Raw genomic sequence first — 21,978 nt, 5'->3', positions numbered from 1 at the left:
ACAGCTAAATGGGAGCTAAATACGAAGGCATCATTTGGAAAGCAAATGTACGTCGACTGCAATGGACTGGCATGTCAGGCTGCTCCCCGCCTTAAGTCCACTGCAGCCCCCCACGGCACTACAATGGACCAACTGAGCGTGGTAGAGGTTGGAGGGATGGGACATATTCATTCCTTACACTGTACTTGTGGTTTTGGCCATTGAAAAAAATCACAATAATAATAATAATAATAATAATAATAATAATCTCTAGAAAGCAGTAGTGCCATTCATTCATTTTTCTCCACTCATCTGATCCAAGATTTAAGGTTTCAGTGCCAGGGGCGTTGGGTGAAGGCAGGAGGAATCAACTCTCATGGCACAAACGCATGCTGGGCTACGTTAGAGTAGTGACTGAATGCAGCATACACCCTCCGAAATAAAACATCTGAAGGAGCGACACTTTACTGGGGGTCCTGTAAAGGCTTCTGCGAAGGCTTCTTTGCATATCAGGCTTTGAAAAAGTCCTCTAAGAGGTGACTGAACCGGGCAATGTGGCGTAGTGTAGAAGGCTTTGGACTGGCCACCCTGAGGTTGTGGCTTCAAAGACCACCACTGACACTCTGTGACCCTGAGTGAGTCACTTGGCCTGCCTTGACCAAAAGAATGCCGCCTTGGATAAAGGTGTCAGCCCAATGGAAGAAGACATCTTTAATGTCTACTAGGCCACCTATCAGGGTCAAGAAAACCTGAACTCAGCCTGGGGGAGTCGTTTTAAAATCAGGAACCCACCGGGGTGTCATATATTTGTCATCACCTGGTCACCTGGTCTATGGAATCTCTAAGAGATTTTCTGGAAACTTCATACAGATGGTTGTTTTGGGAACCAAAGATGGCACCAGTAGAAGCTCTTTGTCACTTTTATTTTTAAGAGCCAACTACACGGTGGGAGGAAACACCTGTTAGAAACCCCTATGCAGATATGAAGGGAAATAATGGTGAAGTATAATGACAAATATCAAAAAAAAAGATGAAAAACACAAGCATCCCGCTGCACACTGAGAGTTGAAACATACAGTAAGTGCTAAGAAAAGTGTGCCAGTCCATCCCAGGGACTTCTCAATATGTCGCCAGTCACCGGCGTGTCAGCGTTCAGCGGGACGGAGATCACAACTGTTATCGTGACTTAAAGATCAGGCACAAAACACACACATAAACCCACCATAGACGCGATTTGAGCTGCAACGGCTAAAGTGTAAGCACAGTATTTCAAAAAATGTGGGCCTGCAGTTAATGGTAAGATGTGAGTAAACATTTTAGAAATATTTTTTATAACAAGTGCAAAGTAAGAATGCAAGCCAACAGCTGATTATATGAGGTTTCTAAATGTGAACAATCGATTCCATGAGCCTCAGTCGGCCGCCCCCAACCCCAAAGTCAGTGACGATGACCACAGTAAAGAAATTCAACGCCTGAAAATGTCAAACAGCACTTTCTCCTCATGCCACTCTTACAAGTGCAGGGGCCGAAGTGGCTCTTCAGAGCGATGCCATAGGGGACCCCCTTGTATCAAAACAGAGCCTTCCATTATGAGGGGCTCAGAAAGAACTTCCGTTTATTTAGGCCCAGTGGTTTCATAAAGAGCCATAAATAGATGATAAAGGGTTTGTAAAATCCCACTTTACACGGACACTTAGCGCGTACAAATCACACGGGCGACGCTCAGGGTCTCTGGATTTGTTGTGTTCTGTAATCAGCCTGCTGCACCTTATAGAGTTCTGTTTGGCCACATATTGGGAAACGTCTAAAGCCCAAAGAATCAACTTGATAAGCAGAGAAGCCCCACTGGAATGAAACGACTCTTCGGATGGAACCACACAAACCAGTAAAGTGCCGGTAAAGAACCAGGACTTTTAAGAGGGCTGCCCTCTGTTTATCTTCAACCGGCTCTCAGTGGGATGAAAGAGCTATGGGGGTCTCCTGAAGACACCAGCAGAGATGCCTTCTACCTCGCTGCTTAGTCCTGCTCTACCTGTATATGTCACACCTTTAATGGCACAAGGGACTGGTGTGCATGAGAACATTAATAAGGTCACCTCTAGCCAGAATTGAGAAAAATGTGGAAATTATTGTAGTCTTTAATCTTTTTTTAAACTTATAGATTCCTATTGTTTTCTCTTTTTGCAGGGTTAATCAAAGTGAAAATCAGTGGGCCGAAATGAAATCTCAGCGCTCAGATAAAGGTTGGAACAAGTGAGACAGTCTGTCACTGTTAACTAAAATTACAATGAATATAAATGATGGACACAAGGAAATATTTATTAATATGATATCACTACTGTGGTGGGCTGGCGCCCTGCCCGCCTGGGGTTTGTTTCCTGCCTTGTGCCCTGTCTTGGCTGGGATTGGCTCCAGCAGACCCCACAACCCTGTAGTTAGGATATAGCAGGTTGGATAATGGAATGGATGGATGGATGAAATCACAATTCTGTTATGTCTGTAGGTCTGGGTCACCCACCTGTTGAACAGTTTGAACTTTGTTTTGTAACTTTATTGTACTGCGCTTTTAGGTTATATGTAACTTCCTTTGATGATTATTAGTGAACACATCTATCTATCTATCTATCTATCTATCTATCTATCTATCTATCTATCTATCTATCTATCTATCTATCTATCTATCTATCTATCTATCTATCTATTATATAGTGCCTTTCATGCCTATCTATCTATCTATCTATCTATCTATCTATCTATCTATCTATCTATCTATCTATCTATCTATCTATCTATCTATCTATTATATAGTGCCTTTCATGCCTATCTATCTATCTATCTATCTATCTATCTATCTATCTATCTATCTATCTATCTATCTATCTATCTATCTATCTATCTATCTACTATATAGTGCCTTATCTATCTATCTATCTATCTATCTATCTATCTATCTATCTATCTATCTATCTATCTATCTATCTATCTATCTATCTATCTATCTATCTATCTATCTATTATATAGTGCCTTTCATGCCTATCTATCTATCTATCTATCTATCTATCTATCTATCTATCTATCTATCTATCTATCTATCTATCTATCTATCTATTATATAGTGCCTTATCTATCTATCTATCTATCTATCTATCTATCTATCTATCTATCTATCTATCTATCTATTATATAGTGCCTTTTATTATCTATCTATCTATCTATCTATTATATAGTGCCTTTCATATCTATCTATCTATCTATCTATCTATCTATCTATCTATCTATCTATCTATCTTTTATATAGTGCCTTTCACATCTATCTATCTATCTATTATATAGTGCCTTTTATTATCTATCTATCTATCTATCTATCTATCTATCTATCTATCTATCTATCTATCTATCTATCTATCTATCTATCTATCTATCTATTATATAGTGCCTTTTATTATTTATCTATGTATCTATTATATAGTGCCTTTCATATCTATCTATCTATCTATCTATCTATCTATCTATCTATCTATCTATCTATCTATCTATCTATCTATCTGTTGTATAGTGCCTTATCTATCTATCTATCTATCTATCTATCTATCTATCTATCTATCTATCTATCTATCTATCTATTATATAGTGCCTTTCATGCCTATCTATCTATCTATCTATCTATCTATCTATCTATCTATCTATCTATCTATCTATCTATCTATCTATCTATTATATAGTGCCTTTTATTATCTATCTATCTATCTATCTATTATATAGTGCCTTTCATATCTATCTATCTATCTATCTATCTATCTATCTATCTATCTATCTATCTATCTTTTATATAGTGCCTTTCACATCTATCTATCTATCTATTATATAGTGCCTTTTATTATCTATCTATCTATCTATCTATCTATCTATCTATCTATCTATCTATCTATCTATCTATCTATCTATCTATCTATCTATTATATAGTGCCTTTTATTATTTATCTATGTATCTATTATATAGTGCCTTTCATATCTATCTATCTATCTATCTATCTATCTATCTATCTATCTATCTATCTATCTATCTATCTATCTATCTATCTATCTATCTATCTATCTGTTGTATAGTGCCTTATCTATCTATCTATCTATCTATCTATCTATCTATCTATCTATCTATCTATCTATCTATCTATCTATCTATCTATCTATCTATTATATAGTGCCTTTCATGCCTATCTATCTATCTATCTATCTATCTATCTATCTATCTATCTATCTATCTATCTATCTATCTATCTATCTATCTTTTATATAGTGCCTTTCACATCTATCTATCTATCTATCTATCTATCTATCTATCTATCTATCTATCTATCTATCTATCTATCTATCTATCTATCTATCTATCTATCTATCTATCTATCTATCTATCTATCTATCTATCTATCTATTTTGTTCCCACTAGCTTCTGTTTTTTCATTGGACTCCTGGGCTAATTAAGTCAACTCTTATTTCCCAGATTTTTTGTTTTAGGACCAATATAGAAATTAGAAAACTATGCAGTTATATGGGGATAATGTATTTTTTTTTTCTTTTTAACAATATTTTCATTTTGATTTTCATTCTACTTTTCCAGGTGCTCTAATTGTTTAATTATTTACTAACTGGAGGGTCTGACGCTGAAGTAGTTGCAGCCTCTCGTGATTCAGTGGGTGTCTGCTCTGCTCATTTTTATTTGTCATTATTAAGATACAATGAAGGGGGAAAACTGCACAGAGAAAGAGCAAAATAGAATGAAATCAACAAAAGAGAGTTAAGCGTTTAAATCTTAATGTCTTAAAAATGTAAAAATCCTGCTGCTGTGCTTTTGTGAATGTAAGAGAAGAGTAAACAAATCCCAGCTATTCAATGAGATGAGTGTTGTCCGTTGTTGTCACTGATTCTAAATCCGTTTGGAACAAAAACCTGAAGCCACAGTGGACTCCCAGAACTGACTTTGAGAGCCCCTGATTTATAAGATTTAAGGTTAAACCAGATGCCCACACTCTTTCAAATTCAGGTCCCTTGATTGCACTTTTCTGGGTTGTGTGATTCCTCACAGAGTTGCTGCTGGCCATTTCATTCTGGGAGGCTTCCATTGCATATGAAGTTAGTTCTGTGCAGGGCTTTCAGATCTTTCCTGCTATGTATACAAAATAGCAAATCTTTTCTGTCCAGTAGGAAGTAGGATTCAACAGATCAAGAAGACCAGAACTTAGTCTATGCTATCGTATGAGTCCATTTAAAGTCAGGAACCCACTGGGTTTTCATAAATCTGCTCTCTCATCATCTGCTCATGGCTGTCTGTGGCTATGTTTTTTGGTGTTAAATAGCCAAATAAATACAGGTTCTTTCTGAACTGTCATGTGGATGATTCTTTTGGGTGACCAAAAAGGGGTCTGTCTATGGTAAGGTTGGCACCTTGAATTTTGTGAGCACATTTCTGACCTGGAGAGAGTGATGTCTGGTGTCTGCGTGTTGGTGATTTACAAAGAGATATTTTCAAAAGTAAAGGAAAGGTGCCAAAACGATGTCATATGTGGACTGCTTTTGGTTCCTAAAAGAATCATTCACATGAAGGATCCAGGAAAATAAGAAAAATAAAACACTTCATTTATTTAGTTCCATAACAAGTTTCATAAATAACAATGAACGGATGATAATACCTGCAGAATTATAGACTCCCATTGGCGTCATGGTGTTTAAAGGACTTGCACGGCACCACAAGCTAAGCTCGGGTGTTCTTGATTTCTTCTATCCTGTTAGGTCGCCTACTGCACATTAAAGATGTCAGTGTTGTCCACATATTAGTCAAAGCGCAAAGAGACATCTTCATATATGCAAAGAAGCCTCCCAGAATGTCAAGCAGTGGTTTTAAGAGAAACCCAGCAATGTGGCATCAGTACGGAATTTTTAAGAGTGAAGAAGGAAACACCCTGGCATCTTTGATTTTCAAGAGTGTTTGACCTGTGCTTCATTGTCCAAAAAGTATCCTAAAGTATATTATCCTAAATTCAGATAAATCACACTAATTTATGATAAATAAAACGTACTTCACTGGAAAATAAAAGATTTGCGCTCTAAGTCATAAAGGCCTACTCACAAATGAATGGAAATTTAAGAGGAATTTTAGCACCCGAAAGTGTGTCTTAGTTCATTTACTGTTACATTACAATCCGCCCGCTTTGTTCTACCCGTTATGTGGGTCGATGAAAGAGCCGTACGGTTTACATCTGAAGATACGCCTCATATACATATTTTTTTTTCCACGTTACATTAAAACCTTTTAAAGATGTATTTATCCACAAACCTGGGGCTGTGCCAGTCTCAGAGTACCCACCGACCTCTCGGGTAAAGTCGTGCCACGCGTGGTGAAAGAAAACCTGGGCAAGGCAAACGGGATGGCGCAGACTCAACGGAGCCTGAAGGGAGATCGGTAAAATGCCAAGAAGGCAAACGAATAAATGATATCACAATGACATAAACCACTAAAAAAAATAACTAATGGAGCATCTAAACAGATTTAAGTGGACTGGAAAAATAAACAACAGGACCTTCGTAATGACTTCGCATAAACGCTGCCTGCCGAAATCAGGCGGAATGTATTAAAACAAACGTATTCTGAAGTATTTTATAAAGATGCTTATCTATCTATCTATCTATCTATCTATCTATCTATCTATCTATCTATCTATCTATCTATCTATCTATCTATCTATCTATCTATCACTTGCAACAAGCGAGGGTCAAATGTGAGACCCGTGACAAATCACTTCTGACGTTGCCTTCACCAGCCGACCATCCTTTAAATGATTGTAAATTTATGTTGCTATTGAAGGATTAAATCTGAAGGATAAATATTCATAATATGTAGTACAGATTTTCTTGTACATTGTTAATAGTGCAAAATAAAATCCGTATACTATTAATTTACAGGAAACCTAAATAAAACCTTCCGATCTGTTTCGATCGCCCCGACGCTTTGGGCCTCCAGGCTTGCGGGTTCAGCTCCCCGGTAAGTGGCTGAGCCCGCCGGTGGTGCTCGGTAAACGGTAACTGTGATGTCCCCTGAACTTGGTGGTCAACTCTCGCAAAGGCGATCGCCAAATGTAAAATTAAAATAACGCGACAGATCCAAGTGTATTAATGTACAGTTTTCACATCACAGTTTTGTTTTACTTGTGGGACTTACTTATTGGCTGCCTTGTTGTTTTTTTTTTTTTTGCACTCTAATACTTACATCATCGTTTTATTTGCGACTGCAATTAGAATGTCGAAGCTTTTCATGATGCCTGCCTGTCGCGTTTGTAAGATTCGTAAGCGATTTTAACTAAATCTGCTAAATAAATACGGCAAATTATATCTGTTTTGCACTTTTTATTATTAGTTTTTTCCCCTGTTAAGCATATTTAATTCACAAGCTGGTAATTTCCCTATAGTAAAATTAGTTCAATCATATATACAGTACATTACAAATATGCTCTTTGTGTATTTAGAAACAAGTATCACAGAGTAAAATAAAATATCTGAGGCTTGTTCCCGCTCATGTTTTTTACGCACGTGCCTGTAAATTTAAATCCAGAGAACTATTCGGAAATACTCCAAATTATAAAATCTGATAAAATTTCATCAAAACACTGCAAGGCTTTAAAGCGATTTGCTAATTTATGATGCTGATTAGAAAGTATAATCGCGTTTTAAAAACTATTTCGCTCTCTTCGTTGTCCATGCAGCGACGGCACACATTAACAACTAGGGGACTGAAATGTGGAAGTTAACGCATAAAAGTGTACGCATCGTTTATGAAATATTGTGTAATGAAAATGGGACAGATTTCTGAGAAAATTAAAGTTTTTCAAAACGGCGATATGGTCCATCCGTCCACTAAATGCAGCCAAGTAATTCATTTTCTGGTCCGTCGAAGCCGGAACCTAACCCGACAGCACTAGAAGAAAGAAAGGAACAGACTTTGGGTGGTCGCCGCTCGGTGTTGCGAGTGCCTCCCCCAAACAAACAGAAACAAAGCGATAGTTTAAAGTGATGTGTACCCATTTTAATGTATGTCTCCGCAGAAATAACACACGCGATCGGGATATGTATTAACCGCATCATTGTCGGCGCTGGCTGGCTTGAAGCTTCTGAGCGACAGGGAGCGTGAGTGAAAAGGGGCGTCATCAGATAGCAGACGTTCTCCGTCAGCCAATCAGGATTGCCAAATGCTGCCTGTTATTCATTAAGAGCGCAGCTTGATTTTAGGTTTAGAAACTCTCACAGACACATGGATTACAGCACCAGAAACATTCGTGCTCGCAAAAGCACCCGAGAAGTTGACACGTAAAATATTGTTTGGGTGCAGTGTTGGTTGGACTGTAAGACGACGTTACACAATCATTTTTTTGAATTGTTCAAAGTAAAGCAGATCGCCTCTTGGAAGTGCTCTCTCTTATTATTTTTTTTTTGTCTTTTTTTTGCGAACTGAAAGCAGGTCTATGCGAGGGCATAGACACGCACGGATGCGATAGATGGGCGGACTGGGTGTGAACTCGGGAGCGAACTTCTTCCTCAGCATGCTGAATGGGACCGACACACCAAGTTTTGGGAAAGAAATAGAAAACAGCCAATTCCAGAGCAAGGATTTTGCAGAGGTCAAAATGGGCATCCCGGACCCGAGGTTCTACTGTCAGGATCCAGGACAGGACTCTTGCGGCTTGCAGTTGCCGTACCCGACTCAGAGTGTCGCCGCTGGCTACGGCGGTCAAACCGGCAGATTCTTCGCTCCTACCCCTCTCAACACCTGTAACTTCGGCGCCGTCAGGACCCCTCCCGGAGGAGGTGGTGGCGGACAAGGATTCCCAGGCACTGGCAGCGAGGTCTTCGGTACACCCCCTGAAATTTTCCCCATGGCGGGGGATGGGCGTTCATTTCAACACGGGTACCCGCGAGCGCCAATGTGCCAGATACCCGGTCTTCAGGTTTCTGGGAAAACGCACGCCATACTGAATAACTACCAGCTTTGGGCCAAATTTCACAAGTACCAGACCGAGATGATTATTACCAAACAGGGACGGTAAGGACCTGCAATTAAATTTCTTCCATTGTTTAACCGTCTTCCTAGCGTTAAGGGTGCACAAAATGAAGTGCAGGGAGATGCCAAACTTAACGTCGCCAGACTTTTTCCTACCACAAAGTTCAGTGAGCTGACTCAGGCGCTGCGTGGTTAAACTTTTGTTTTTTCTAAAAGAAATCTAAATCGTTTAAAAATGAGCTAGTATATAACCGATATCCAAAAACTGAAGTCTAACACCATCCGGCTGAAGGCAGCTCTAAAATTAGTCTTGTAGCGTTTGCGCCAGGCTAGTGCGTGCAGGGGGTGGCGTGGGCCGGAGGAAAGGGGTCTTCTGCCTCCGTCTTATTTTAGATGCGTTGTGCGATATATTAAACGGGAAATTTGAGCGAGGCGCGCTGCTGCTGGTTCCTGTTTAGCGCCCTGTCTGATGACGAGAAGACACTGAGCTGAGCATCAGTGAGAAGGGACCTGCGGGGGCCAAATCAAGTGGTCTTTGGGGGGCTGTTGGGGTCCATATTAACAGTACACGGCGCTGCTGTATGGAAATGTGTAAGTGAACATTCCCTCCTTTATTAGGCAGGAGCATTGCACTCACTTAACACAAAATTTGACATGACAGCCGGTTGAGGAAAAAATTACAAAACGAATACATTTAAGTGCGATCGTTATTACTGTTCGAGAAACAAAAAAAAAGTTGCTGATTTTTGACACGCTGAATTAAAAAATACCACGACAGACTGAGTAACTGGAAGAAACGCGATGCTTATTCATTGATTGTGAGTGATGGAAACTTGAACAACAGGAACCTAATAATATTGAATTGCATGTTTGGATACGCGCTCGTTTTAACAATTAGTGAAATTTGCTGTAATTATTGAAACAAATTTAAAACACATGAAGATATAACTAAAAAAAAATTAATTAATTACGGGATGCGTGATTGCAAGAAAAAATGAAGGTACCAAAGTTGCTCAAAAGATCCATCTACAAGAAGGTTCCAGAAAGAGCTTTTATATATTTAGATCTGTAACAGGCTCTATACGTTTATTAACCCTCCTGAGAAGAGATTTGTGAAATAACAAAAGGGTCCTTATTTATAAAAGGACATTTGTTGCATACATCAGCACAGGCGAAGTCTAAGTTTTCTTAATCTGTTGCTGTCCTGCTAGGTCGCCTATATACCATATATTACAGACTCCGTTATTTTTTCTACATATTACGAAGTTTTTGAAAGCAGAAAGAATCAACTTCATATGCAACGAACTCTTCACAGAATGAAATGCTGCTTGGTCAAGCAAAGACTCTACGAGGAGCCACACGACTTAATAAAGAACTGCAGGATTTTTTAGGAGTGAACAGTAAAGATACGATACTATATTGGAATGGAAGTAATTCGTAGTATTTAAACAGTTACTCATTGAATTACGAATGAGTAATGTACTCACACTTACACTTTATTGTGCAATGCACACTATAATATTATTTATTGAACTTAAAAAAAAAAGCCAATTTTCCCTCGCCACCCTTAAAAATGAAGGTGCTTGAATAGACCTTCAGAGCAAAGCCATGGGTATCATTTTAGGTTCCTAAAGAACCATCGACATGAAGGTTCCAAAAAGGACCATTATTTCTATTACTTAGATCTGTAACAAGTTTCATAAATAGCCATGAATACGTACAGAAGAGTTGCTACGCTCATAAAAATAAAGTGGTCCTTCAGGGCAATGCCATGGGGCACCATTCTTAGCTCCCAAATGAACTGTCCACGTGAAGGGTCCAGAAAGAGCCCTGATGAGTAGATAACCACAGACAGAGGGCACCAGAAGAGCTGACACTCACTTACAAATGAAGTGGTTCATCAGAGCAGTGCCATTTTGTTTCAAAAAAGAACCATCCACATGAAGATTGCCGGAGAACCTTTATTTATTTACATCTATATAAATAGATGACAAAAGACTTTTGAAACATCAGTGGGTTTAACTCCACTCCAGCTGTATATAATCACACAGGCTAAGTTCAGGTTTCATTCATCTGTTATATTCTGCAAGGTAGCCCAGTAGACATTAAGGATTTCTGTTTTGTCCTCATATTAAGGACCTTTTTCAGAGCCCACTGCAACCGATTTAATGCACAAAGAGCCCTTCCTAGTATGAAATGGTTCTTTGTCAAGTAATTGTTCTACGAGAAACCACACAACCCTGTAAAGTGCCATTAAGGAACTGGTATTTGTATGAGTGTGCATGGGGGACAAATAACAGGATGTCTATCCATTTGTCAGCAGTATTTAATCCTTTTAGTGTAACTACTTATACAACTAAACACTGTAATCTAAATTAAATCAGAAACTAAAGACTATAAACTAAATTCATAAAAACAGTTTTACTAATTCCATCCATTTTTTCCCCCACTTATCCTAATTGATGGTTTCAGGGAGCACTGGGCACACAACAGACACCATCTACGGTTAGGATGGCAGGCTATTTAAGACAAGCAAGCCATTGATATTAATAGAAGTGGAAATCGACCAAACCTGCACCACCTCACGCCACACAGACCAGTGGCCACGTCATGACGCAGGATTCTTAGCATTGTGTGAACACTACGTGTTGGGTTCAGGACATAAGGACACAAAGATCAGTCCGAGTATGAGGGGTTTAGGTCAGAGGAGCACTGAGGAAAACTACAGCCTGGCTTTGATTAGATAGATAGATAGATAGATAGATAGATAGATAGATAGATAGATAGATAGATAGATAGATAGATAGATAGATAGATAGATAGATAGGCATATCTCTATCTATCTATCTATTATATAGTGCCTTTCATATCTATATATTATATAGTGCCCTTTCTATCTATCTATCTATCTATCTATCTATCTATCTATCTATCTATCTATCTATCTATCTATCTATCTATCTATCTATCTATCGTGCCTTTCATATCTATGTATCTATCTGTCTGCCTCATTTATTAATTTTGGATCAGTGACAAGCAGTTAAAACTCTTTAAAGTTCCGTACTGCCCAGTAAGTTACTGAAGATCTCTCATCATGTACACAAACAGAGCACTGCCAATGTAAAAATTAATTCTCTCTATGGGTAAATCTTTCTCATCTTGAGGTTTTGCTTCTTTGGTACTCATTTTGATTCACTATATGACTCAATAATTCATATTCATAGATTTTATAAAAGTAGCTTTCCTGTTGGGTTGGTCCAGTGACATTGGTTATGCAGTAATGTGCCCCCCCCCCCCCCCCCCAAATGCAGGCCTTTACTTATGTGGTGTAGCCTCCATTTGTATATCAATATTTAGTCAGGCATGTATCTATTTGGCTTAAACCATATATCACAATTTTTTGATTACTTGCATTTAGTGACATGTAAGTAGATACAATTATATTATAAAAAATCAAAGACTTATAATATAACTGTTTGCTGCACTTTATTGTACAGAAATATCTGTCAAACACAAAACCTAAGGTGCCAAGATGGTTCTTCAGGGCCATGTCATCAGGGAACCATTTTTGGTCCCCAAATAGAACCTTCCCTGAGTAGGTTCCTGAAAGAATGTCTTATTAAATCTGTAACAAGTTCAAAAATAATCATGACTATAGATGATCACAGTCTTGTAAAGAAAGACCAAATGGCTTCATAATTTTAAAATCCCCTTCAGTGCATATAATAACGTAAGCTGAGTTTTTCTTGATCTGTTGTTTCCTGTTAGGTGACCTACTATAGACATTAAAGATTTCTTGTCCATACCTTAGGTAAACCTTCAAATATGAAAGAACCAATTTCATGAGCACAAAACTCCTCCGCGAATGAAGCGATTTTTTGTCAAACGGTAATTCCGTGAGGAAACACACAGCCCAGTAAAGTGCCATTGAAGACCCGTTATTTGTAGGAGTGTAGTTTGCTGCTGACCGTTTAACTGCTGTGAAAGGACGGCCGTTTGTTAAGTAAAGCTCCGTCTGTGCTTCTGCTTCTTCTGAAGGGTGTTAGAACAAAGCATATGCGAAACACGCACAACAAAGAGACGCGCATTCCCGATGAAGGCTCGGTGGTGTAAATGATTTCGCTTCGGGTCACAATCTGTAGGGTCAGCGCGCATTGCAGGCACAGGTTTTGACACGCTAAGGGTTACACAGTTCGCCTAACGCACGAGATTTGCTGAAGCCCATATTTCAGTTTTAGTTTATTGGAACAATCATTCAAGGAGGCATTAAGGCAACAGAATATGAAGAGGCGAATGGAAAGACAGCCTACGGTAGGAGGTGTGTGCTGCAGGTCCTAAGACTGGCGTGAACTTGTTGTTTACGCGCACCATAAAAGTGTACTTTTGTAAATACGAAAGTTAAAAATGATTACATCCATAAATAGTCTTCGCTCCACATACATACTGCACTTTGAGTATTAATTTATTTTTTTTAATAATTAAGGTATTTATTTATACGGTATAAAATAACACTGTTCTTAAATGGAGTAGTGCACTTCTGATCGCCGTTTCATGTTCAGTTGGAGTCCACTTCAATTCACCCCTAATTCTGCTGTTCCTATAGCGCAGGAATTGCTTTTTAAAACGGTTATCAGGAGCCAAGCACTGGGCTTAAACTTAAAGTGAATGAACCACGGCGTTTCATTTCCAAGCCCCCGAGTTTCAGTGGATATCCTTTACGACAGCGAGCTGATACCACCAGGCACTGGCTGACGGGCTGCCTGCTTTCATTACAAAATCGAGGAGAACAAGAAGAACCAGCAGCACACCACTGCTCACTGCTCGCCGTGTGTTATACACTGGAATAACCCCAGCTGTTTGTTACTCTGTCGTTATTTATAACTCTTGAAATTTGGCTTAATAAAACCAGAGACGGTCCTTGCACGTGCAGCCATTTCCTTGAGAATATTAATATCGGGGGGCCACACACCTTGCGTGTCTATAGAACAAAGTTTATTTATGAGCTCTTAAGAAGACAGAAAACGAGCCTCTCAGTTCAAAAGCCTTTTCAGTCGTTTGTTTTCATAGTGACGGACGTGAGGATGACACACGGCGAAAAGGACAAATAGTTCAGAATGTCAAGTGAATGCGACGTTCGGCATTTTAACTACCCGATAGTTTTTATCGTTTTTTTTTCTTTAAAAACTATACATACAGTATATATTAATAGGCACCCGCTGAATAGTGATTTATTATCGTCTAAGAAATCGGATCAGAACATCAAGGTTAAAACTTTAATAGGACACTTTGGAAAAAAAAAAAAGTGTCGAGTCATCCAGATGCTAATGCGCTGCGTGTCGTTTCATCTGAAGCGCCGGCGGAGATGGCGGAACAGGTCGCTCTGTCAGTGGGGTTTCATCTGACTCGTTATGTCGCACAAAGCGACTCAATTCCTCTGAGTGACATTCACACCTCCACCCAAAAACCAGGAGCTTGCGGCTTTAGACGAAACACCTGATAGGAAAGACGCAGAAAGGAGGGCAAATCAGCGCAGGCACGGCCGGGGACTAATGAGAAACTGTCAGCGCGCTTAACAGTCAAGTTTTGAGCAGAATCTGAAAAGACTTAAGTGTCTCCTCGAACCTTATTGGGCGCAGCTATACAAGTGTGTGACAAGCGCACTCTCCCCTTTGTCATAGCGACCACCGGGTGTGCGGAAACACACAGCCATTAAAACAGGCGGGCTGCGTGCGTACTCGGCGTCGGCGGCGGGCGGCCTTGGTGTCGAGTTGGTTACGGACTTCTGAATTTGGTGGCGGATGTTCAGGCATTCTCAGCAACTGACTAATTGAGACATCTTGATTAAAGAAAAACAAGCTAAATAAATACGTGGCGACCGGTGGACTAGTAAAGGGACAGCTGGGGGTGTAGATAAATACACAATACAACATCATCATTTACAACAATAATAATAATAATAAATACGTAACATTCAGCTAAGCAAACCCTGGTATATTTGGTCATTTTCAGAAGAAGACTTAGCATTCGACTAAATTTACATTAATGACAATAATAATAATAATCAATAAACACACAATACAACGTACAGTTAAGCAAACTCCGGATTATTCGATCATTTTTAGAAGACGTAGCATTCGCCCAAATGCAGATTAATGACGATTACCCATCCATTATCCAACCCGCTATAGCCTAACTACAGGGTCACGGGGTCTGCTGGAGCCAATCCCAGCCAACACAGGGCGCAAGGCAGGAAACACCCCGGGCAGGGCGCCAACCAATGACGATTATGATGATAATAATAATAATATCACATTAACACAATCATTTTCTAATCCCCAGCACACAATACTTTCATACAGTCATTAAGGAGGCTAAGCAAATCTGCAAAATTATTTGCCAGATGCATCTCTTAAACATAAAGGTGCCAGTGTGGTTCTTCAGAGCGATGCCACAAGGGAACCATCCGTCGTGAATGGCACTGTGTGGCTCATTACTGGCTTGTGTGGTTCTTTGTAGAGCTGTTGCTTGACAAAACACCATTTAATTCTGGGATGGGTTTTTTTTGTGTGTAAAGTTGGCTCTTTGTGCTTTGAAAAACTTTCTAATACTGTATGTAGGAAAAAAAAACAACTAAAGTCTGTAATGTATGGTAGGCTGCCTGCTGCCTTGCAGGACACAAACAGATTTAAAAAAATCAGAATTTAGCCCGTGTTATTGTGTATAGTGATTTAAAATCATGAGCCATTGGCATTTCACAAACCTGTTACCATCTATTTGTGGTTATTTACTGCATTGTGCCTTTTACAGATCAAAATAAATGAAAGTTCCTTCTGGAACCTTCAAACTGATGGGTCTTTTGGGAAACCCAAAATGGTTCCCTTATGGGCAGTGGCAGTGTTAGGGTATTTTTGTGCCCTAGGCCAAGCTTATTAGTGTGCCAAGTGACTGTTTGGTAGCTAGGCACCCCCCCCCCCCCTTGTGATCTGTGCCCTGGATGAATGCCTAATTTGCCTTAATGGCATCACCCTGAAGACCCACACTGGCACCTTTATTTTTAAGAGTGCATAAAGAGTCTTTATTTCTTTGGATCAGTAACAGGTGGCATAAATAAGCATGAATAGATAACAGCAGGTTTATAAAACACCAACTGGTTCCTGAGTTCTCTCGCTACTCACAATCATGCAGATTCAGTTTGCATGTTCTTGATCTGCTGTCTCCTTCTAGGTAGCCTATACTCTTAGAGATAAAGGTGCCAGAGTGGTTCTTCAGAGCGATGCCATAGGGGAGCCATTTTAGCTCAGAACCATTTTTAGACCCATCCACAGTAATGTTCCTGAAAGAACCTTCATTTTAGATCTGTAACAGGCTCTTTACAGTAAAGACGCATGAAGAGATTGGTAACAGATTGGTGACATACCAATGGCTCGGGATTTTAAATCTCTATACACAATAACACGGGCTAAATTCTGCTTTTCTCAATCTGTTAGTGTCCTGCTAGGTTGCCTACCACACATTAAAGATTTCAGTTTGGTTTTCTACATATTAGGAAGTTTTTCAAAGCACAAAAAAAACAACTTCATATGTAAAGAACCTTTCCCAGAATGCAATGGTGCTGGTCAAGCAAAGGTTCTATAAGGAACCACACAACCCAGTAAAGAACCAGGACTTTTAAGAATGAAGACAGAACCGTGAAAGAGAACAATGCCATGTGGGAATGTACGTGCAAGTAATACATGCAGTAGTACTGAAATATTTTATCCTTGAATTACGAGTGAGTAATGTAATCACACTTACACTTTATATTTCAATACACACATCAGAGCTTTCTTTCCTTTTAGTCATTCTGGTGTGCATTTGAGATGAGACTTGTTTGTTATTCTGCTGTAATATTATTTACTGAGCTTCAAAAAAAAAAAAATAAAAGCCAATTATTATTACCTAATGTCTCTTAAAAATGAAGGCGTTCGAGTGGACCCTTAGGGCAGAGCCATGGGTATCATTTTTGGAACCACCAATATGAAGGATCCAAAAAGAGAACCAACTTCATATGCGAAGAACCTCTCCCAGAATGAAGTGGTGCTGGTCAAGCAAAGGTTCTAAGGAGGAACCACACAACCCAATAAAGAACTATAAAGTGCCATGAAGGAAGCAGGCAGGAGTTTTAAGAGCGCACCCAGATTTCTGTTTTTCACGTATTAGGAAGCTTTTGAAGGCCCAAAGAGCCAACTTCATCGGTAAGGAAGCCCTTAACAGAGTGAAGTGGTTCTTCTTGTCAAGCAATGGCCTCTACAAGTGCCTTTATTTTCACGAGTGCACTTTCGATTCTTTTCCCAGGGAGGAGGTCGCTCAGCTGCAATTACAAGTTGAGTTTGCAACCAGAAATAAAAATGACGACTCTCTTTAGCTGCGTGCCAAAGCTGTTTCTGAAGACAGATGTGGCACATCACTAAACGTGTTGTTTACTTCGGGCACAATCAGAATATTTTATTTTTTTTCAGCCCACACCTGCTGTTCTCCCATTCTGCACTCACCCTGTTCGTGTGTCAAGCGTTTTGCTTCCATCGCCTAAAGCGATTCGGTCTTAGTATCACTTCTAGATCACAACACCCTGAATTGTCTTTTCACCTTGGTCAGAAGTAACAGTAAAAGTGATAAATGGCGGCTGCCCCGAACAGAAGGGAAGGTGTTGTTCAGGTTTATTTAAAATCTTCTTTCTAATAAGCCGAGTGTGAATATTCTGCCTTTACGATGCATGACTTGTTTATTATTATTCTTAATATTACTGCCGAATCTATAAAATGATCTGCAGACAGCAGTGTGACTTTTAAATAAGTGTATTATTAGATTTCCTTTTCAGATGCGCACCCAAGTTCTCCTCCTGTTAACAGCTTTTACATTTCAGCTTTAAGCAAGGCCACAAATAAAATGTATGAAGTCATTTCTGATAACACAAACTGTAGACACATCATTTCATACGGCTACAATGACTTTATTTGTTTTATTTTCCGGATAACGTGCATGTGTGAAAAGTAAAAGGTTTGGTTTGGTAAAAAGCAAAATGTAGCTTAAAAAAACGTCAGTCGTGAAGTGTGTGTGGAGTAAAGGGTTAACAGAGCAACATTGTGAATTTATAGCAACAAAAAAAAAATACAATTTATCGAATTTATGAAAGACGTTTACCTCCCCAGGCGTTTCATGGGATGCTAAACTATAATGCAAGGCTCGTCGGTTACATCCTGCGATGGCCGCCGTCTCCTGTTCAATTACTACTAAAGCAATACGTTTTAGTTAACTTGCTTGTTATGATTCGGAGCCCTTTAATTTCCTATTTTAGTTTTTAAGCTGTTGTATTAAGGTTCTAATTGTTGGCTGTTATCCTAACCTGCCTCAGTTAATAATGAGGTGCAAATGACAAAGGGACCTCCAGCTCTGCAGTTAATCCTCTGTATGTGCAAAGCTGACATGTCTGTGATAAGAAATGAGAGAGAAGGGATGGACCAACAGGTACAAATCTGTTCTGGGTGGCTAAAATAATAAAAAGTGATAAAGATTTGTCTTAACAGCACTAACAAGCTGTATAATTAAACACCAAGTCTCATTATCCACTAGGCCTGGCGTCTAATTACGAAACGGGTTGGAATGAAAACCCACTGTGGACCTCCAGGACCGTAACTGAGGACCCCTGCTGTAAAGGTTCAATACTTGTCAGCTATATTTCATTATATTGGTGTGACTTAGCTGAGAATATAAAATAAATTCAAATAAATGAGTAAAACAATACTACTGATTCATCCACTTATCCTGATTGATGGTTGCAGGAAGCTGGTGTCCATCATGGCAGCATTGGGTGTACAGCAGGAACCTGCTATGGTTAGGGTGGCAGGCTATTAAAGACAAGCAAGCTGTTGATATTAATACATGACTAAATCAGAAGTGGAAATCGACCAAACCTGCACCACCTCACGCCACACAGACCAGTGGCCACGTCATGACGCAGGATGGCATCACCACACCACTGGGTCCTCTCAATGTAGTATTTCTTAGCATTGTGTGAACACTACGTGTTGGGTTCAGGACATAAGGGCACAAAGATCAGTCCGAGTATGAGGGCTTTAGGTCAGAGGAGCACTGAGGAAAACTACAGCCTGGCTTTGTTTAGATAGATAAGGTGCAGTAAATCTGGAAAAAAATAATAAAAAAAATAAAATAAGAACAGATGCACGCTGGGAAACTTCCTATTAGGACAGGCCAAATCAGAGCATCTGAAGACGTGGTGAGTGACATAGTGTTATTGTTTAAAGTATTTGTAAAAAAGACTTAAACTCAAGTTCACCTGCTAAAGTGATGAATGGCATGGAAATGCCTGGTGAAATCTGGGGGCTGTGTATTTATTATATAGTGCCTTTCAGATCTGTCAATCTATGTTCTACAGTATCTGCCAAATAATACAAAGGATACATGACATGTGTTTCACCCTAATTGGGGCTCATCAGGTGAACGCAACTTGGTCTTCCCCTTAGGGGGCTCGAACCTCAGACATCAGCACCTCGAGTGAAGCTTCTGATCTATCTATCTATCTATCTATCTATCTATCTATCTATCTATCTATCTATCTATCTATCTATCTATTTTAAAGTGTCTTTCACATCTATCTATCTATCTATCTATCTATCTATCTATCTATCTATCTATCTATCTATCTATCTATCTATTTTATAGTGTCTTTCACATCTATCTATCTATCTATCTATCTATCTATCTATCTATCTATCTATCTATCTATCTATCTATCTATCTATCTATCTATCTATCTATCTATCTATTTTATAGTGTCTTTCACATCTATCTATCTATTTTATAGTGTCTTTCACATCTATCTATCTATCTATCTATCTATCTATCTATCTATCTATCTATCTATCTATCTATCTATCTATCTATCTATCTATCTATTTTATAGTGTCTTTCACATCTATCTATCTATCTATCTATCTATCTATCTATCTATCTATCTATCTATCTATCTATCTATCTATCTATTTTATAGTGTCTTTCACATCTATCTATCTATTTTATAGTGTCTTTCACATCTATCTATCTATCTATCTATCTATCTATCTATCTATCTATCTATCTATCTATCTATCTATCTATCTATCTATCTATCTATCTATCTATCTATTTTATAGTGTCTTTCACATCTATCTATCTATCTATCTATCTATCTATCTATCTATCTATCTATCTATCTATCTATCTATCTATCTATCTATTTTATAGTGTCTTTAACATCTATCTATCTATCTATCTATCTATCTATCTATCTATCTATCTATCTATCTATCTATCTATCTATCTATCTATCTATCTATCTATCTATCTATTTTATAGTGTCTTTAACATCTATCTATCTATCTATCTATCTATCTATCTATCTATCTATCTATCTATCTATCTATCTATCTATCTATCTATCTATCTATTTTATAGTGTCTTTAACATCTATCTATCTATCTATCTATCTATCTATCTATCTATCTATCTATCTATCTATCTATCTATCTATCTATCTATCTATCTATCTATCTATCTATCTATCTATCTATCTATTGTTATGCTAAAATACTCAGAAACGATTTCTGAGGGTAATCAGGATGATGACAGATCTAACTGTAGCAAGTGGTACGTCTTCTTCATATATTCTTATAAATGCACTATATAGTGAAATTCATTAAGCAGTATAGAAATGATTCAACTCCTTTCAAATCAAAATACTGAAAAGATGAGTCGTTTACTTTTTATTTGATTTTTTTAGCAAACACTTTAAGCAGAATTTCCCCGACTGTGGCTCAGAAGTTGTCAGGCTACAGGTCAGATGATTTTAGCTCATAGCCAGTGTTTGTAGGAAATGCTCACAGGTCTTTAAGGATGTCGTCTGCTGTTTGTTGGCAGGTTTGGGTTTGACAAACTTCACTTTTATCAGGTGATCAAAGCACTTTACACAGCAAAAGAAGAGAATTTCAGCAAAAGCAAATGAAAGAAGGTTGCACTCTACTAGCTCTTGTTTTCTCCTTTGTTGCATTGTCTTATACGTTTTTATATTCATCAGTATTAAATCACCGAATGGGATCCTTGTGTTATACTCACTGTTTTAAGAGGCCACAGAATTAGGTTACACAGCAAGGAAAATGCGTGTTCACAGGCCGAGGCTGCTGTCATCGCGGAGAGGCAGGCCACTCGCTGGTCGTGTGCTGCAGCAGTCACTTTGAAGTGTGGCACAGAAATACAAGAGAGGGTGCAGGGTTTTTTTTTTTTCCTAAAATTATTATGACTTGCTTTCACCAAGAAACACTTTCAGGTTGTATAAGTTACACACTCACCTATTGTGAAGGATTGCCCTGAAAGACTCACAGCAGTAAGTGATGGCCAAACCAGGGCTGTGCTCAAAAGCAGAACCCACTAATACGGTAAAGTTTTATTAAAAAAAAGTAATGGAAAGAAAGAATTTAAGTACAGGCCTTATCAGTACCATTAGAGCAGAGGAGTGTTAGTAATAAACAAGCACACTCTTAAAAATAACTGTTCTAAAATTGCACTTTCATGGTTTGTGTGGATCTTCGTAGAGCCACTGCTTGACCAAGAAAGGCATCTTTGGATATGAAGTTCACTCTTTGAGCTTTGGAAATGCAACTAATATGTGGGCAACACTGAAATCTTTAAGGTGCAGTAGGCTGCCTTGCAGGATTCAACAGATCAAGAAAACCTGAACTTTGAAAAGCAGGAACTGATGGGGACGACATCATCGTCTCATCATGGCAACCTGTGGGCCTGCTCTGGATCTGCGGAAAAGCTGTGAGCTGGAACATTCATGTGGACGGTCCTATTGGGGACTAACTACTGTACCCCGTGACATCACTCTGAAGAGCCTCTGTAGCACCTTTATACGTAAGAG

At 38.8% G+C, this 21,978-nt stretch overlaps 1 protein-coding gene across 1 annotated transcript in view; it reads left to right on the top strand.

Annotated features, from left to right (window-relative positions):
- Nucleotides 1-7,828: 7,828 nt before the first annotated feature.
- Nucleotides 7,829-21,978, top strand: part of tbx21 (T-box transcription factor 21) — a 91,536-nt gene continuing 77,386 nt past the window's right edge. The window contains exon 1 of the mRNA XM_028819498.2: nt 7,829-9,068. Within this exon, the coding sequence (XP_028675331.1) occupies nt 8,524-9,068 (545 nt within the window). The 5' untranslated portion in view covers nt 7,829-8,523. The remainder of the gene's footprint in view (nt 9,069-21,978) is intronic.

This window comes from Erpetoichthys calabaricus, chromosome 14 (assembly GCF_900747795.2).
Source record: "Erpetoichthys calabaricus chromosome 14, fErpCal1.3, whole genome shotgun sequence".
NCBI classification, from domain to species: Eukaryota; Metazoa; Chordata; class Cladistia; order Polypteriformes; family Polypteridae; genus Erpetoichthys; species Erpetoichthys calabaricus.
This window is presented reverse-complemented; position numbering and strand designations above follow the sequence as displayed.